Genomic DNA, 15,694 nt, shown 5'->3' on the forward strand with positions numbered 1-15,694 from the left:
CCCCCCCACCCCCAGTAAGTGGTCTGAGCCAAGCCAGGTTGCGCTTCTTTGCGCCCCCTAGAGGCTCAGGCTTGGGTGCCTGGCTGCGGGGCTGTGTGTGGTCTCTCTCCTCTGGGCAAGATGAGACACTCAGCTCTCCCCACCTCCTTCTCTTACGGTGGAGGGGCGCTCTCCTGGGCCTGCTGATTCAAATAGTGAAAGTGTCTGTTTTTCTCAACATGGGTGTGGAGAAACACGGAGACTAAGCTGTAAGGAAAGACTCGGTTGAGGAGCTTCAGTGCCTTCCGCAGCATTTTCTTGGCCAGCACCATCTGGCCCATATTGAAGCAGACCTACGGGAAGATGGGAGGGGAAGAGGAGAAAAAAGGAAAAGCAATGATTCTGGACTTAGTGGGTTCCAACACTACATATTTTAGGGACTCTTATAAAAAAATTAAAAAAAAAAAGTAATTTATGGCCAGAAACAAAATCCTCCCGTGCCTGGCGTAATGGCAAATGCACGCATGAAGGGCGGTTGAAAGAATGACTAGGACGGAGCATCGTAGTCGTGCAGCATCCACCTCTGAGGAAACGTTTACCCATTCACGTTCAGCTTCAGAGGTTGTTGCAAAAACATAAAGGTGTTAACCTGGAGGACAGGGAGGATCTTGCTGCTGCTGGCAAGCGATGGTAGGGGGTTTGAGTCCAGGGGCTTGGGGTTCTAGAGTCTTGGATAGGAATCTGTGGCAGAAGATGGGAACAGGTTGTAGGGAGTACAGGGATGACTTCGACGGAAAGGCCTAAGACAAGTAACAGATTAATGCATGTCTTTAATGGTTTCTTACCTCACCTTTGAGGCTATAAAAGGTGGCAGACTCAAACGTCTGATTCCAAGATTTTTCCTTCTTGAGAATTTTCAGCAGCCTCTCTCCCTCATTCAAATATATGTATGCCTGCAACCAGCCCAAAGAGTAGAAAAGTGTTGAGCTGGCAGGGACTGAGACTACAGAGGGGCCAATGTCCCAGACCCTACTGAGGGTGGAGAAGCAGGAGCCACTCCCATTACCACCTCCAGGGATTAGAATGGGCTTCCCAAGTGTAGGCAGGAGCTGGATGGGTAAAGCCCCCCACCCTCACGCCAGCCTTTGCGGGATCACTCAATCATGAATCTAGAAATCTCCACCTGAATCTAGAAATCTCCACCTTTCCTTACACTATCACAGGAGTTGCTTTACCTGAAGTTTCCCTCAGGGCAATGACCTTGCCCCAGGGTAATTCCATCCTGACCTCCCAGTTTCCAACAACGTACCCACTGCCCTTGAGACAACACCCCCACATCTCTGAGGAGCTGGTCTCCACTTTTAGTTGAGTTATGAATCGCTCCCATTTCCTTTGCCAGGGCCATCTTTGGGAGGTGGCGGATGAAGGCAAGGCCCTAAGCAATTCTCCTCACTTCATCTTCAACCTCCCGAAGTCATGAGACAGGTGAATCTTGGCATATGTGAACACCAAGGCAAGATCAGACTTGGAGGATAAAATAAGATGAGGCAATCCCTCCCAGTCCCATGAGGTGTAAGGGGTATGTGTGGGAGGCAGAAAGAGGGAGACTCGATGAGTGGGCTGCCAGCCCCAGGCCCACCAGATTTTCTTTGATGGAGAAGGGGCACAAAGGGGCACATCCTGGGGCCTTGCACAACCGCTCTGCTTCCAATCATCGTCTTCCTGATCGTTCAGCACTCCACGGTGAATGAAATGGGCACGCACAGCTTATAGAAAGTTGGCCCCCAGGGCTACCTAAACCTCCCCTTCCTGGGACTCACTGGCCACATCTCCACTATCACCCCAAATGTGCATGAAATATGTAGGAGATCTTCATTCTTTTTTTTTTTTTGAGACAGAGTCTCACTTTGTTGCCCAGGCTAGAATGAGTGCCGTGGCATCAGCCTGGCTCACAGCAACCTCAAACTCCTGGGCTCAAGCGATCCTCCTGCCTCAGCCTCCTGAGTAGCTGGGACTACGGGCATGCACCACCATGCCCGGTTAATTTTTTCTCTATATATTAGTTGGCCAATTAATTTCTTTCTATTTATAGTAGAGATGGGGGTCTCGCTCTTGCTCAGGCTGGTTTCGAACTCCTGACCTCAAGCAATCCGCCCGCCTCGGCCTCCCAGAGTGCTGGGATCACAGGCGTGAGCCACCGCGCCTGGCCCTCATTCTTAACATAAATACTTTAGAAAACCTGGCCTTACTGACATTTTTAATAGTTTAATTTAAAAACTTTATACAAATCTAAAGTATGAGGGTGGACTATGCTGCTGTGATCAACAGCAGCTGTAAAATAGGAACGAGACTACCAGTGTGGGCATGATGGACTACAGACATGGCTACTCAGGCGTGTTCAACTCTTCCTGAAGCTGGCTGGAGTCAGATGAGGCTCAGCCCAGAAAAACATTTCCTCCATCGAGTTCATGGAAGGTTGGTCCAGCCAGCTGTTCCACGAAAAGTGATCTAAGGGCAAATAAGTTTGAGAAACACAGTCTGTGCCTTAGCCTAGCCTGACCTTTCTTTACCTGCCTCTATCCTCTGGGAGATTTATATGTATCTTAGCATATAAAAGGCCCTGAAATAGGTACAGTAAAGAATTCTATTTAGCTGTATTCAGCTGGGTGCTTTCTAACTTACTTAGCAATACATTCTTTTTTATTTCATTGTGTGTATCAAATCCCCATGTTTCTAGGGACATATTGCCCTGGAACCTTATAACTATCCTGGAGAAACATTCACTAGTGCTTTGGTGGTCTAAAGGTGTGTGTGATAACCCGGCACAAATTGCTGTGAAGATGGAAGTGGGTGAGCCTCTTTGGGGTCACAAGATTAAAATGAGAATTGCATCCATCGAAAGACATATAGGTATTTTATGCTCATAAGGGACAACGGAGGGCAAATGCCACTGGGGCCTTACTGAGGAAGACTAAAACTGAAGCATTGATACTAAAAGTCCTCTCTGCATTGATTTGGGAATGAGACGAGACCCCTTCCTTCCCATACTGGCAGGCTATTCATGGCAAATTTCTAAAAGTGACAATATTTTAAATAATGTATACTGCCAATTACAATTTGTTCCACCTCTGTTTTCTCAATCTCAGGTCATTTCCCTTCTGGGTAATTGATTTTCAAGCGAAAGGGGTGGTGACAGGAATCAAGAACATGAAATGGGCCGGCCACGGTGGCTCATGCCTGTAATCCTAGCACTCTGGGAGGCCGAGGCGGGCCGATTGCTCGAGGTCAGGAGTTCGAAACCAGCCTGAGCAAGAGCGAGACCCCGTCTCTACTATAAATAGAAAGAAATTAATTGGCCAACTGATATATATAGAAAAAACTAGCCAGGCATGGTGGTGCATGCCTTGTAGTCCCAGCTACTTGGGGAGGCTGAGGCAGGAGGATTGCTTGAGCTCAGGAGTGTGAGGTTGCTGTGAGCGAGGCTGATGCCACGCCACTCACTCTAGCCTGGGCAACAAAGCGAGACTGTGTCTCAAAAAAAAAAAAAGAACATGAAATGTAGAAAAGGTACACCAGAGTGCTTCCCTTCTTGCTCTGTGGTCTATGAGTCTCTCTGGGGTGGCGGAGGTCTGAGAAGCAACAGCTTACCATATAGTTATCACCCAAGATGAGATAAGCAGATGCAATTTCTAAGAAGTAATATAAGGCTTTGTTGTTTTCTTCCAAAGCCAGAAAATGGTAGGCCAGAGGCAAAATGACAATCTCTAGGGTTTCCTCACACTGGCAAGATTCCAGAGGGATGATGTCTTCCTCAGATGTCCTCATTTTTGTTATAATAATGTCTAAGAAATTCAAGATCTTTTCTCTTATTTGTCCCGGACTGTCCAAATGCAGAAATAAGTAGAAGTAATAACTTGTAGATATAGCATAGCTTTTGATAAGAAAATATCTTTAAAAACTAATAAAAGAGCAAGGTACTAAAACCCAATTCGGATAACTTCTGTCCAAACTCACCATGCACACCCCCCAAATTTTTCCCACTTGTACCTAAGAGGCCAAAACTACTGACTGACCAGACAAATTATCCTAATGGTGTTTTTTTTTTTGTTTGTTTTTATTTTGAGACAGAGTCTCACTCTGTTGCCAGGGCTAGAGTGCCATGGCATCAGCCTAGCTCACAGCAACCTCAAACTCCTGGGCTCAAGCAATCCTTCTGCTTCAGCCTCCCGAGTAGCTGGGACTACAGGCATGTGCCACCATGCCCGGCTAATTTTTTCTATATATATTAGTTGGCCAATTAATTTCTTTCTATTTTTAGTAGAGACTGGGGTCTCGTTCTTGCTCAGGCTGGTTTCAAACTCCTGACCTTGAGCAATCCTCCTGCCCTTGGCCTCCCAGAGTGCTAGGATTCCAGGCGTGAGCCACCTCGCCCGGCCCCTAACAATGTTTTGAATTTAATGACAGCTGTTTATGCTCTACTTCCTAAATGATTATGTATGTCCATACCTGGCATTTTCCGGAAACAACTCAGATCTCTTATAAAACTCTGTTTTGGAAAAGGTAATGTCTTCTTCAGCTAGAAAATAAGTAAACTAATTAGTTGTACGGATCATTGAACTGTTCTCTATGATGAAGATATCTGGTATCTACCAAAGATTCTTGTTCCCTTTTCATGATATGTAGTTTTTGCTGCCCAGCCAGGAACTGCACTTCCCAGTCCCCATTGCATCTTAGGTCAAGTCAGGTAATTAGTTCTCACAATGAAATTAGATCAGAAGTGATATGTCACCTCTGGGCCGAGATGTTTATGTGTCTTCTCTGTCCTCTCCTTCAACAAGAAAACAAATAAATCTAAGGACCTAAAGAATATCAAAACCACAGTTGGGAGGAGCCTGGATCCCTTACTAACTGTGTGCAAAGCCATTTGTCAAAACTTTCATTGTTTATTACGTAAGCAGGAAATAAACTATCATTCTAATGTGTTAACCCATAAAAATGTTGGGGTTTGTTATAGCTAATAACATTATCCTAACTAATTTACGCTACAATAATGAAAATTAGGAATGAACAATCCTGAAGATAGTGACATCAGTTTCCAGCAGAGAAATATACAGACACTTAAACGAAATACCCTCGAAAGGCTAACTAAAGGGCAGAGAATCTTGAATTTAAAACCTTCAGTTTAACCAGACTTCAACAGGTTAGAAAATTCCATGATGATTTTAAAATAGAAAACAAATGGAGGGTCGTCTAATGCAGCCATTAGACGAATGCAGCCATTCGGGAAGAAGAAAGAATCCTGGAGAGGGGAGGAACTTGTCTCAGATCACGTATCCGCTAGTGGTGGAGGTAAGACTAGACCCTCAGTCTTCTGGCTTCAAGGCTAATGCATTACTCCATAGATCTTTTAATTTCTAGAAATGTAGTTTGAACATCTAAGAAGTTATCACCCTCTTCTGAAAGCCTTCTGTACCCTTGCCCCGTAGAATAAGTGCCCCAACTCATGTGTACCCATCAACTCCGCCCAGACCTCTATCATAGTCCTCATCACACCATATAGTGATCAATTCGCCCACCTGTTCCCCTAGACTACAATTTATTGTATTCTTAGTGACTAAAACCTGAACATATTGAACTATGCCTCTGTCCCACTACTCCTCTGTCAGAACTGCTCCTGTCAAGGTTACCAGTAGCCACCATCTTGCCAAATCCAAAGGGTAAATCTTTGTCTATGTTTTATTACACCTGTAGCAGCATTTAATACAAGTGACCACTCTCTTTTCCCTGGCTCTTGTAACACACATTCCCTTTGCTCCCTTCCTCACTGGCTGCCCACTTAGCTGGCTCCTACTCCTTTACCGACACTCTAAACATGGGTAAGCCTCACTGTGGTCCTGGGCTCCCTTCTCCATCCACAGTTTCTCCCTAGGTAATTTCATCTGCCCATGACTTTAAATTCCACCTATATGCCAATGACTTTCAATTTTATACCTCTACGTCCTGACATCTACTTTAACTACAGTCCCGTATATCCAAATACCTCCTTGGCAACTGCTACTTGGATTCATAACAGGCATTTCAAAATGAACATGGTCCAAACAAAACTCTTTAATCTCCTCTCTGTAAACCTACACCCACTTACATCTTTCCTATCTTAGTAAGCATCACTGCCATTTATCCATTTTCTCAAACCAAAATCGTGGGACACAGCTTTGATTCTGTTCTTTCCCTCACCCCATCCCCATTCAATCCACTAGAGAAAGTTCCCAACTTTGAATGTGCCCCAGAATTATCTGACTCCATCTCTTCTGTCCATCTTCGCTATACACCACCCTAGTCCATTACAGAAAGTTTATCTGGACAACTGCAAAATGCTGATCTCCCTGCTGTTCTTTTCCTTTCAATCTGTTTATCTAGATAAGACATAGTAAGTTTTCAAAAACATTATTCAGATCTCTGTGGCAGAAACTGCTGGTTTCCCATCCCAATCACCATTGTCCTTTTTCTCCTTAGTAAGAGAAGTCAATTTTATCCAGGACAGCTACATTCTCCTGCCTGCCTTGCAACTAGCTGTGGTCATGTGACTAAGTTCTGGCCAATGGGATGTAAGAGGAAATATCAGGTAATACTCCCAGAAAATTCCTTAAAAGGGAAGGCGCATCCCTTTAATTTTTTGGCTTCTTTCTCCTTCCTGTGGCAATAAATGTGAACATAATCGTTGGACCTCCTGTAGCTGTTTTGAACCAAGACCCCTGATGATAATGAAGCCTTCATGCTAGTCCTAGGCATGAGACAAGCACTTGACACAAGAGAGAAATAAATTTAATAGTAAATAAAGTTAAGCCACTCTAGTTGGGTTCTTGTTATATGCAGCCAACACTAATCCTAATCAATACCTCTCCAATGTGTTCCAATTCACGTACAATGAAATTCTAGGTCTACAAGGTCTATAACATCTACAAGGCCCCTTGATGGTTTTATTAGTTAATCTGTGTATTGTCTGTCACCTTCCACATGTCTATCATTTTCACAAATAGAACCCCAGTATCTGGATCACTACCCGGCATGATGGATGCTCAGCGAATGTTTGTTGCACTAATACACATTTGTTTGAGAAGAAATCAGTTACTAAAAACAAAATATTGTTCCTCCTCTAACATCCTGTGTATTTTCCATGTTTATAATTGTAATGGTGATAGAATGAGTCGTAGAGATTGGATGGATAAAGCAAATAGAGTCAGGGTGTACAGCTATGTGCCTTGTCATAGCCTTAAACCCTTGTGGGAATGATATTATTTTTGGTTCTCAATTTTCTCCGTTTACAAAGCATATATTACCTTAAGAGTTCTCTACTACAAGGAGGATCTGTAAAAGCAAAAATAAATAAATAAAAATAAAAAGATACAAAATGCTTGTAGGTTCTCAGAAGAAAAGAGAAAAGCAAAGATATCACCTGCTCACCCCACGGTTCCAAAGACCTAGAAATGAGACTTTAGGTTTAAGGTGTCAGACTGACCTCTTGTGCTCACCTCCTGTCTCCCCAGGACCAGGACATTTTACCCCATTAAATGAGAATAAGATGATTTTATTTTATTTTTTTCTTATACTTCACAGAATGATGTAAAGATGATTTTTTTCAAAGCATAAACCCACGATGCGTAGGATGGAAGGGGTCGTACTCCTGAGCTACGGTTGTTGCACTAGCTAACCCCTCTGCCTAGAATACTCCTCCCCAGCCACCTGCAGAACAAAACCCCCTACTTCCTCTGTCCCTATGTGACTCTTACTTCCCAAGGAGGCCTGCTTTAGTGGTTTTGCACTCCTAATCCTTCTTGCCCTACCCAACGTTCTTTTCTGTTTTTCTCCAGGGGATGTAGCACTTATAAAAAATGATACGTCTTTATTATGTTTTTTTCTCCACTGTCTACTTTTCCCCAATAGAATATTGTGTTGGGCCGAGCATGGTGGCTCACATCTGTAATCCTAGCACTCTAGGAGGCAGAGGCTGGTGGATCGTTTGAGCTCAGGAGTTCAAGACCAGCCTGAGCAAGACCGAGACCCCTGTCACTAATAAAAATAGAAAGAAATTACTTGGACAGCTAAAAGTATACAGAAAAAATTATCTGGGCATGGTGGCATATACCTGTACAACAACTACAACAACTCTGTAGTTCCAGCTACTCGGGAGGCTGAGGCAGGAGGATCGCTTGAGCCCAGGAGTCTGAGATTGCTGTGAGCTAGGCTGATGTCACAGCACGCTAGCCTGGGCAACAAAATGAGATGCTGTCTCGAAAAAAAAAAAAAAATAGAATACAGTTTTGTTCACTGATGTATCTCAGGTGCCAAGAGCAGTGAGCAGGGCCTGGTATACAGTAGGGACTCAATAAATATTTGTTGAATGAGTAAACGACATGTTGATTGGAATTTCAACACACTTCTGGAAGATACGGGGGTGAGAAGCGTGGTCACTGATGAAGTAGGAGGAGGAGGAAGCTGAAGGAGAGAGCCCAGGAGGGCTGTAAATCCTTGAAATGGATCAAGACTCAGAAAATAACGTGGTTCCCCCCTACACACACACTGGAACCTATTTCAAACTAGACCAACAAAGCAATAATGTCCTTGCCTGCCAAAAACACCACTCCCTGGTGGATTTTTGCTTTTGCTCCTACTTCATCATTTCAGACTGCGTCCCCCCAAGCCCCTTGGATTCCATCCCTTGGTGTGAATTCAGTGGGACATTTTAATGTGAGCTCTGGTTGCACCCCGTTCCGTCAGAACCCCTATCCCCAAACCCTCCCTGGCAGTCTCACGGTGACACTGGCTCTGCTAGACTTAGCCACAGGTGCACGCCCAGCACTCCCCTTCGCCAGCGTCCTGCACTGCTGGAGTCCCATCGTTCCTTGTGCCCAAGCCCTCAGGGGACTGGAACCCCTTAGGGTCCAGATCCACTCTTTCTAGATCCCAGTCTCCAGACTTCCCAAGGGTAGTTAGGATGAATTAAAAATGAAGTAGGCTTACTTTCAAAGCCGCAGGACCTGGCCATCTTCTTAATGGTATCCATGTCCAGCGTGTTGAGCCGAATGTCCACGATGAAGTGGTGATAGGGAATGAAGTCCCCGTTTCCGCAGTAGTCACATTTGTGGGCATTGTCTTCTAAGAAGCGGGCACATTTCAAGTGCATGGCTTTCTTTTGGTCTTTGAGCCACAGCTCAGAGGCTGTCTTCTGCATCATAGGCCTACAGAACCGAATGATGTGGCACTCGATCACCTCGCTTTCCAGTTCATGAAGCTCGTCATCTTCACCATGAACTAGAGAGGAGAGAAAGGGGTTTTCAGCCAGGCGGTGAGCGACAGATCAGTCCCTGCTGCCTAACGCAGATCAATTATTTTTACCTAGATGTGCCTTTAGGAGGAAATACGGGTCACTTCCAGGTGCTACTCACCCATCCCTTCACTGGGCTTCAGAGACAAGGAGCGATAATGCACCTTAAATGAGGCCACGTTTTGTTTCAGGGCCATTCGAAGATCCTTGCCACTCCGGAAACAATCAAAAATGTTAGATTCCACTAGGCTTGCCAGGGCCTTGATCATCATCTTCATGTTCCAACAAGGGAGAATCTCAAACAACAGCTCTGTAGTGAAGGTCAGGCCAACGATGGCTGCACATCTCACCAACATTTGGTAGGAAAGGCTCATGCTATCCAGCTGGACCAGAGAGATTTCTGCAGGTGGAAAGCCACACAGTAGGAAACTAGTTATCTGTCTTTATCAAATACCCTCCCGAGGTGGACTGGACAGCCATCCTGTTCTGTAGTTCTCGTTCACAGAAACCTAGCCGGGCTAAATCAAAAGGAGTATTTGTTTACTATCCAGTTCATAGATAGCACTTGTGCTGAGAGTACAAAAGATGGAGATGTTACAGTCTAAAAAGACACATGGCGCAATGATCAGACAAAAAAGAGGATTGATTTCATGGTGTTCTGGTTTTGTGTTAAAGTGTGACAAAGGTGTAAGAGGCCAGTAGAGGTCACTGCAGGCCACACTAGTCTGAGGAGCAGGGCCTACCATATAGGGCCCTTTGTTGACATCCCCAGCTGGTCTTTTTCTATCTTTTCCCCTGGCTCCTCTTTCTCCTGGAAACTCCTGACAATAAGGCTTCTCTCTGTCTACCCCTGAGGTTCACTCATTCTCACGATGTACATTATCATCGCTATGCCATGAATAGGTTTCAGAGGGCTCATAGCTCCTATCTCAACTTCTCATCTAAGCTTAAGTATCATAGCTCATGAGGCTTCCTGGACATTTTGACCAGGATGTCCCTCCATTAGGGACAAAATCTGAACTTCTCAACTTGCCCATAGAACTCAGTAGAAGCTAAGCTAGTCTACCTCTTACTTTTTAGCAGGCACAGTGAATGAAACACAAATGAGGCTCTTTTGGAGGCTGAGAACCTTCAGGTATCCTGAGGTCATCCTTTCTAGACATTTAAAGTTACTTACGGAATGGCATGAATTGGAGCTGAATGCATACTAGAACATTCCTTGAAAGTCATTTTTCTTTAAAAGACTAATAATACATCTTTGATATAAACTCCCTTGGTCTGTCATTTCTCATAAAAGTAGATGGCAGAAAATGTCTCAGTATTAGCTTTCTCTCCCTTATTATTTGGTTTCTGTTTAATTCAAAATGTACTATACCTCATTGTTGTACGCAGTAGAATAAACCTTTGTTCAAATCAGATCCCAGAATATGCAGGGGGAAGGTGGCTTCTAGTTAGAAGAAAAGCCAAGCCTACCAAGGAACCTTCCTACTCCCTCAGGCAACACAAATCAAACAACCAATCTATGTTACCATTTTTTCCCCCTTTTTAGATAGTCATCCTAGAGAAAGCAAAAGTGGAGTCTAGAGACTGGAAAATAAATATCAGGTCAAATTTTCTTACCTTTTAATGATGCTGGGGGTGACAGGTTTTTCAGTCTGACACCACTTACAAGGTTACAGACTGCTTTCATTCCCTCCTCATCAGGGAAACTAAATGTTTTCAATTCCTCTGTTGGCTTAGTGAAATAATCTGTAGGAGAATAAGGGAAGCAAAGTTGAGTCCTTATCCTGTCTTATAAGGTTCGATTTTCCAATCATCTTTGAGATGGATCCCATGTGAGAAATGGTGGCCAGAAACGTGTGTTGGCTCACCAGATATTCTGGGATATCTTGGTTTAAGTAAAACCGATATATGAAAGTCTAGATTGAGGCCAGGCGTGGTGGCTCACGCCTGTAATCCTAGCACTCTGGGAGGCCGAGGCGGGTGGATTGCTCAAGGTCAAGAGGTCGAAACCAGCCTGAGCAAGAGCGAGACCCTGTCTCTACTAAAAATAGAAAGAAACTAATTGGCCAACTAAAAACATATAGAAAAAATTAGCTGGGTGTGGTGGCGCTTGCCTGTAGTCCCAGCTACGTGGGAGGCTGAGGCAGGAGAATGGCTTGAGCCCAGGAGTTGGAGGTTGCCGTGAGCTAGGTTGACACCACGGCACTCTAGCCCAGGCAACAGAGTGAGAATCTGTCTCAAAAAAAGAAAGAAAGTCTAGATGTACTCAAAAATGTTTTGTCTCCCTCCACCCCAACCCTGCCCAACAAAAAGGATTGGCATCAACTATTGATGTCTTCCATATGATGTAAAGTTTGACAAAAAAATTTGATTCACAGATCATCAGGATGTCTATCTTACAGCACACAGCACCATATAGTTGTGTGCACATCCACGTACCTACACTCGGATACAAACACGTGCTGTGGGGGACTAATGAGGACACGGCTGCTATCAGAAAGAGATGTGTAAAAAGGTGAGGTTTTACCCAGTAATTTGGTCTCCTGGTACTTTATTTATTTATTTATTTTTGACAGAGTCTCACTCTGTTGCCCTGGCTAGAGTGCTGTAGAGTCAGCCTAGCTCACAGCAACCTCAAACTCCTGGGCTCAAGCAATCCTCCTGCCTCAGCCTCCTGAGTAGCTGGGACTACAGGCATGCACCACCATGCCCGGCTACTTTTTTCTCTATATATATATTAGTTGGCCAATTAATTTCTTTTCTATTTATAGTAGAGACGGGGTCTCGCTCTTGCTTAGGCTGGTTTCGAGCTCCTGACTTTGAGCAATCTGCCCGCCTTGGCCTTCCAGAGTGCTAGGGTTATAGGCGTGAGCCACCGCTCCCGGCCTCCTGGTACTTTAAAATGCATTATTTATCTATCCCTTCGCTCACTCAAGTAGCATTTGGTAGCTGCAAGATGCTGTGATAGATGAGGTGGAGATATAAAGATGAACATAGCCAAGTTATCATTTCCTGGAGACATAAGTCACATACACAAACAGCAGGACTGCCAGGCAGTCAGTGAGCGCCGCGTGGCTGGGCACAAACAGGAAGCATCAGAGAGTTCACATCGATACAGGATGTATTTATTATGGACTTTTTGTGCATCGTGCCGGATGAAGGCTGTGAATGTGAATAATGTGTGCTTCCAGCCCTCAAGGGGCATAAAATCTGTGGTGGCAGGCAGGTATATAAGTAATTAACCATAACACCAGGGAAAATAGCATGTTGTGGGAACAGACAAGAACAATTAATTCCGACTTGGTGGATTCAGAAAGGCTTCATAGAGGAGGAAGTATTTTGGTTGATCCTTGAAAGACAAAGGGATATTATATTTCGAGGGGGAAAACAGAGGGGAGAGCAATGCAAAGGCACAGAAGCCCGGAGTACTTAGCAGTCAGGGGCATGTGAGTGGATGGGTGTGGCTGACACGAGGTGCCTGGCCCGCTGGAGCGCCACTGTGGGAGATGTATCTAGGGACCCCATTTAGGAGCAGTGCCCGGAAAGCATTTAACAGCACACTAGGAATATCGGACTTTATAGACAATCAAGATCACAGGGTTCTGAAGAGAAAATGGTAGTAATCCAGCCAACTCTTTTTGGGAAGGTAACACTAGAAGCAGCCTGTGGGGGAGGCCAGAAAATAGAATAGGGAAGGCCATGTAAGAAAACCGTAACAGTGGAGTACCAAGAAGTGAGGATGGATAGAGCCAGGCATGTCATGCAGCAAGGAGAAAGCAAATATTAAAAATATTGAAGAAATGGGGGCTAAGCAAGATAGCGATGGAAGTGAGAGAGACATGAATGAAGCCACTGATCAAGCTAGGAAGTACAGCTGGGGAGGGAGGAGGATGCATGAAGTTTTAGCTGTGTTCAGGTCAAGGGTCCATGGGTCTGGAATTAAGAGTGAGGTTAGGGTTGGAGATCACACACACACACACACGCACACGCACACGCACACGAGGTCTGGGGAATAGATGAATAAATGAAAACAACTGGGGAGACAGTACCGAACTAACAGAAAGAGAGGTTTTCATATAGCAATACTCTCTGCATAGAAAAAAAAAAAAAAGAGAGGTTTAAGCATAGAATTCAAAGAGTGCCCTCAGAGCAGGAGCAGACTGAGGCAAGAGCAGCACAAGACTGGCCAGGGAGGTCAGGGAGGGGAGCAGGAAGAAGGTGGAGCAGGGAAGCCAAGGGAGGGCAGCATGCCACGAAAGGGGCCCGGTGTGAGTGTGAGTGTGTGTGAGGGTTGGGGGTGAGAGGGTGGGGTGCGAGGGTATGAGGTGGTCCATGCCCTTTGATGCCTTTTAATTTCCTTTTCCAGGACCTAGCACGGCCACATCCTTTCCGTCACTCAACCAATCCCAACTCAGTGCCTCTAGGGCACTCTAGATCATTCTAGAATTGGGGATTCAGGAGAGTACAAGACTCCCTGCTCTCAGGGAGCTCACATCCCAACAATGGGAGACAGACAATACACAACAGATAAATAAGCTAATAGGATGACCTCATAATGTGATTCAGTTGTGTGAAAGACATAAAAGAGTGACAGACACTGTGTGTACTCTACTCAAATTTCACCTATGGTTAACCTTTGGCCCAATTTGCTATCTCATTTGTCTTCTCTATATGTACATATTTTTTCTGAAGCATTTGAACATAAATTTTATGCATCACACCCTTTCCCCCCAAACATGTTACTCTGTATTTCTTAAAAATAACAACATTCTCTGAAATAACCAAACTAGAGTGTACTTATCATTTTTAAGAAATTTAACATTGATATAATACTTTATTGTCCACATTCCAATTTTGTCAATTGACCCAATAATGTCTTTTTAACATTGTTTTTTCTTCCAAGATAGAATCCATTCTAGGATTATATAATGTATTTAGTTTTTTTTTTAATTGAAGTGAAGTTCACATAACATACAACTAACCATTTGAAAACATATAACTAAGTGGCATTTAGTACATTCACAGTATTGTGTAACTAGCACCTCTCCTTAGCTTCAATTTTTTTTCAATACCTTCGAAGACACTGAAGGGTGTTAAATAGGGGAGACACCCAATTGTTTTTTTTAAATGCTCATAACAGACACTGAATAAATGTTTTGTTGAATGAGTAAACAAATGAATGCATAAAATGTAGGAATAGTATTGTTCTATCTACGGTATTTATATTCACATATTTCCTTCCCTTAATTCATTGGCTAATATAATATAATGGAATTATTTTGTCTAAAAATAATGATCAGGCAGGGCGCGGTGGCTCACGCCTGTAATCCTAGCACTCTGGGAGGCCGAGGCGGGCAGGTGGATTGCTCGAGGTCAGGAGTTCGAAACCAGCCTGAGCAAGAGCGAGGCCCCATCTCTACTATAAAAATAGAAAGAAATTAACTGGCCAACTAATATATATATAGAAAAAATTAGCCGGGCATGGTGGCGCATGCCTGTAGTCCCAGCTACCCGGGAGGCTGAGGCAGAAGGATCACTCGAGCCCAGGAGTTTGAGGTTGCTGTGAGCTAGGCTGACGCCATGGCACTCACTCTAGCCTGGGCAACAGAGTGAGACTCTGTCTCAAAACAAACAAACAAAATAATGATCATAACAGTCATTATCTATTTAGTGATCCATTACCATCCTTAAAACTAATTTAGCCAGGGAAAGCCTTTTCGTTTTTTTCATCACAATCATCCAGAAAAATAAATCGATCTTTTCTTTAAAAGCAAGCTTATGTTTCACGTTTATTAAAAAAATTATTTTTAGCTTTGACCCTATTCTTCTCTTAGACAGCCGTGTGTCTCATTTCTCCTCCGATGTGGCCACCCTGGCCACACGGTCTGCTGCCCCCAGTTACTGCACATGGAGTGGGGGGCAACAGGCGTTTCGTGACGTGGACTGAAACACAGTTCCGGAGGGAGATGCGCAACTCAGCTTCATTCCTTCACCCAGGAGACAGGGCGATGCTCAGGAAGCAAAGAGGAAACTTTTGTAAAATTTCCCTCATTACCACCCGTGGATGGTGATTTTCTACCCTGCTGTGTAGAGATGACAGCACTATAAGCTCCTTTCTTCCACCATATTCACCTTAACATGACACTGAATTTCCATCTATATCCTCACCCTTAAATTTAGACTCAGAGGAAGAAGTTTGATCCTACAGGTTTAGTAATGTGAATATGTATAGGGCTTATTAAAACAGCATCATTTGGCCGGGGATGATGGCTCACACCTGTAATCCTAGCACTCTGGGAGGCCGAGGCAGGCAGATGGCTCGAGTCAGGAGTTTGAAACCAGCCTGAGAGAGACCCCGTCTCTACCAAAAATAGAAAGAAATTAATTGGC

At 44.3% G+C, this 15,694-nt stretch overlaps 1 protein-coding gene across 1 annotated transcript in view; it reads right to left on the bottom strand.

Moving 5' to 3' along the window:
• ADCY10 (adenylate cyclase 10) overlaps window positions 1-15,694 on the bottom strand; it is an 82,513-nt gene that overhangs the window by 20,819 nt on the left and 46,000 nt on the right. Inside the window, exons 19-25 of the mRNA XM_076000365.1 lie at window positions 10,922-11,050; window positions 9,423-9,701; window positions 8,998-9,288; window positions 4,486-4,555; window positions 3,628-3,859; window positions 825-932; window positions 157-332 (exon numbers count right to left, since the gene is read on the bottom strand). Of these exons, the coding sequence (XP_075856480.1) occupies window positions 157-332; window positions 825-932; window positions 3,628-3,859; window positions 4,486-4,555; window positions 8,998-9,288; window positions 9,423-9,701; window positions 10,922-11,050 (1,285 nt within the window). The remainder of the gene's footprint in view (window positions 1-156; window positions 333-824; window positions 933-3,627; window positions 3,860-4,485; window positions 4,556-8,997; window positions 9,289-9,422; window positions 9,702-10,921; window positions 11,051-15,694) is intronic.

Source organism: Microcebus murinus, chromosome 2, assembly GCF_040939455.1.
Source record: "Microcebus murinus isolate Inina chromosome 2, M.murinus_Inina_mat1.0, whole genome shotgun sequence".
Lineage (NCBI taxonomy): Eukaryota > Metazoa > Chordata > Mammalia > Primates > Cheirogaleidae > Microcebus > Microcebus murinus.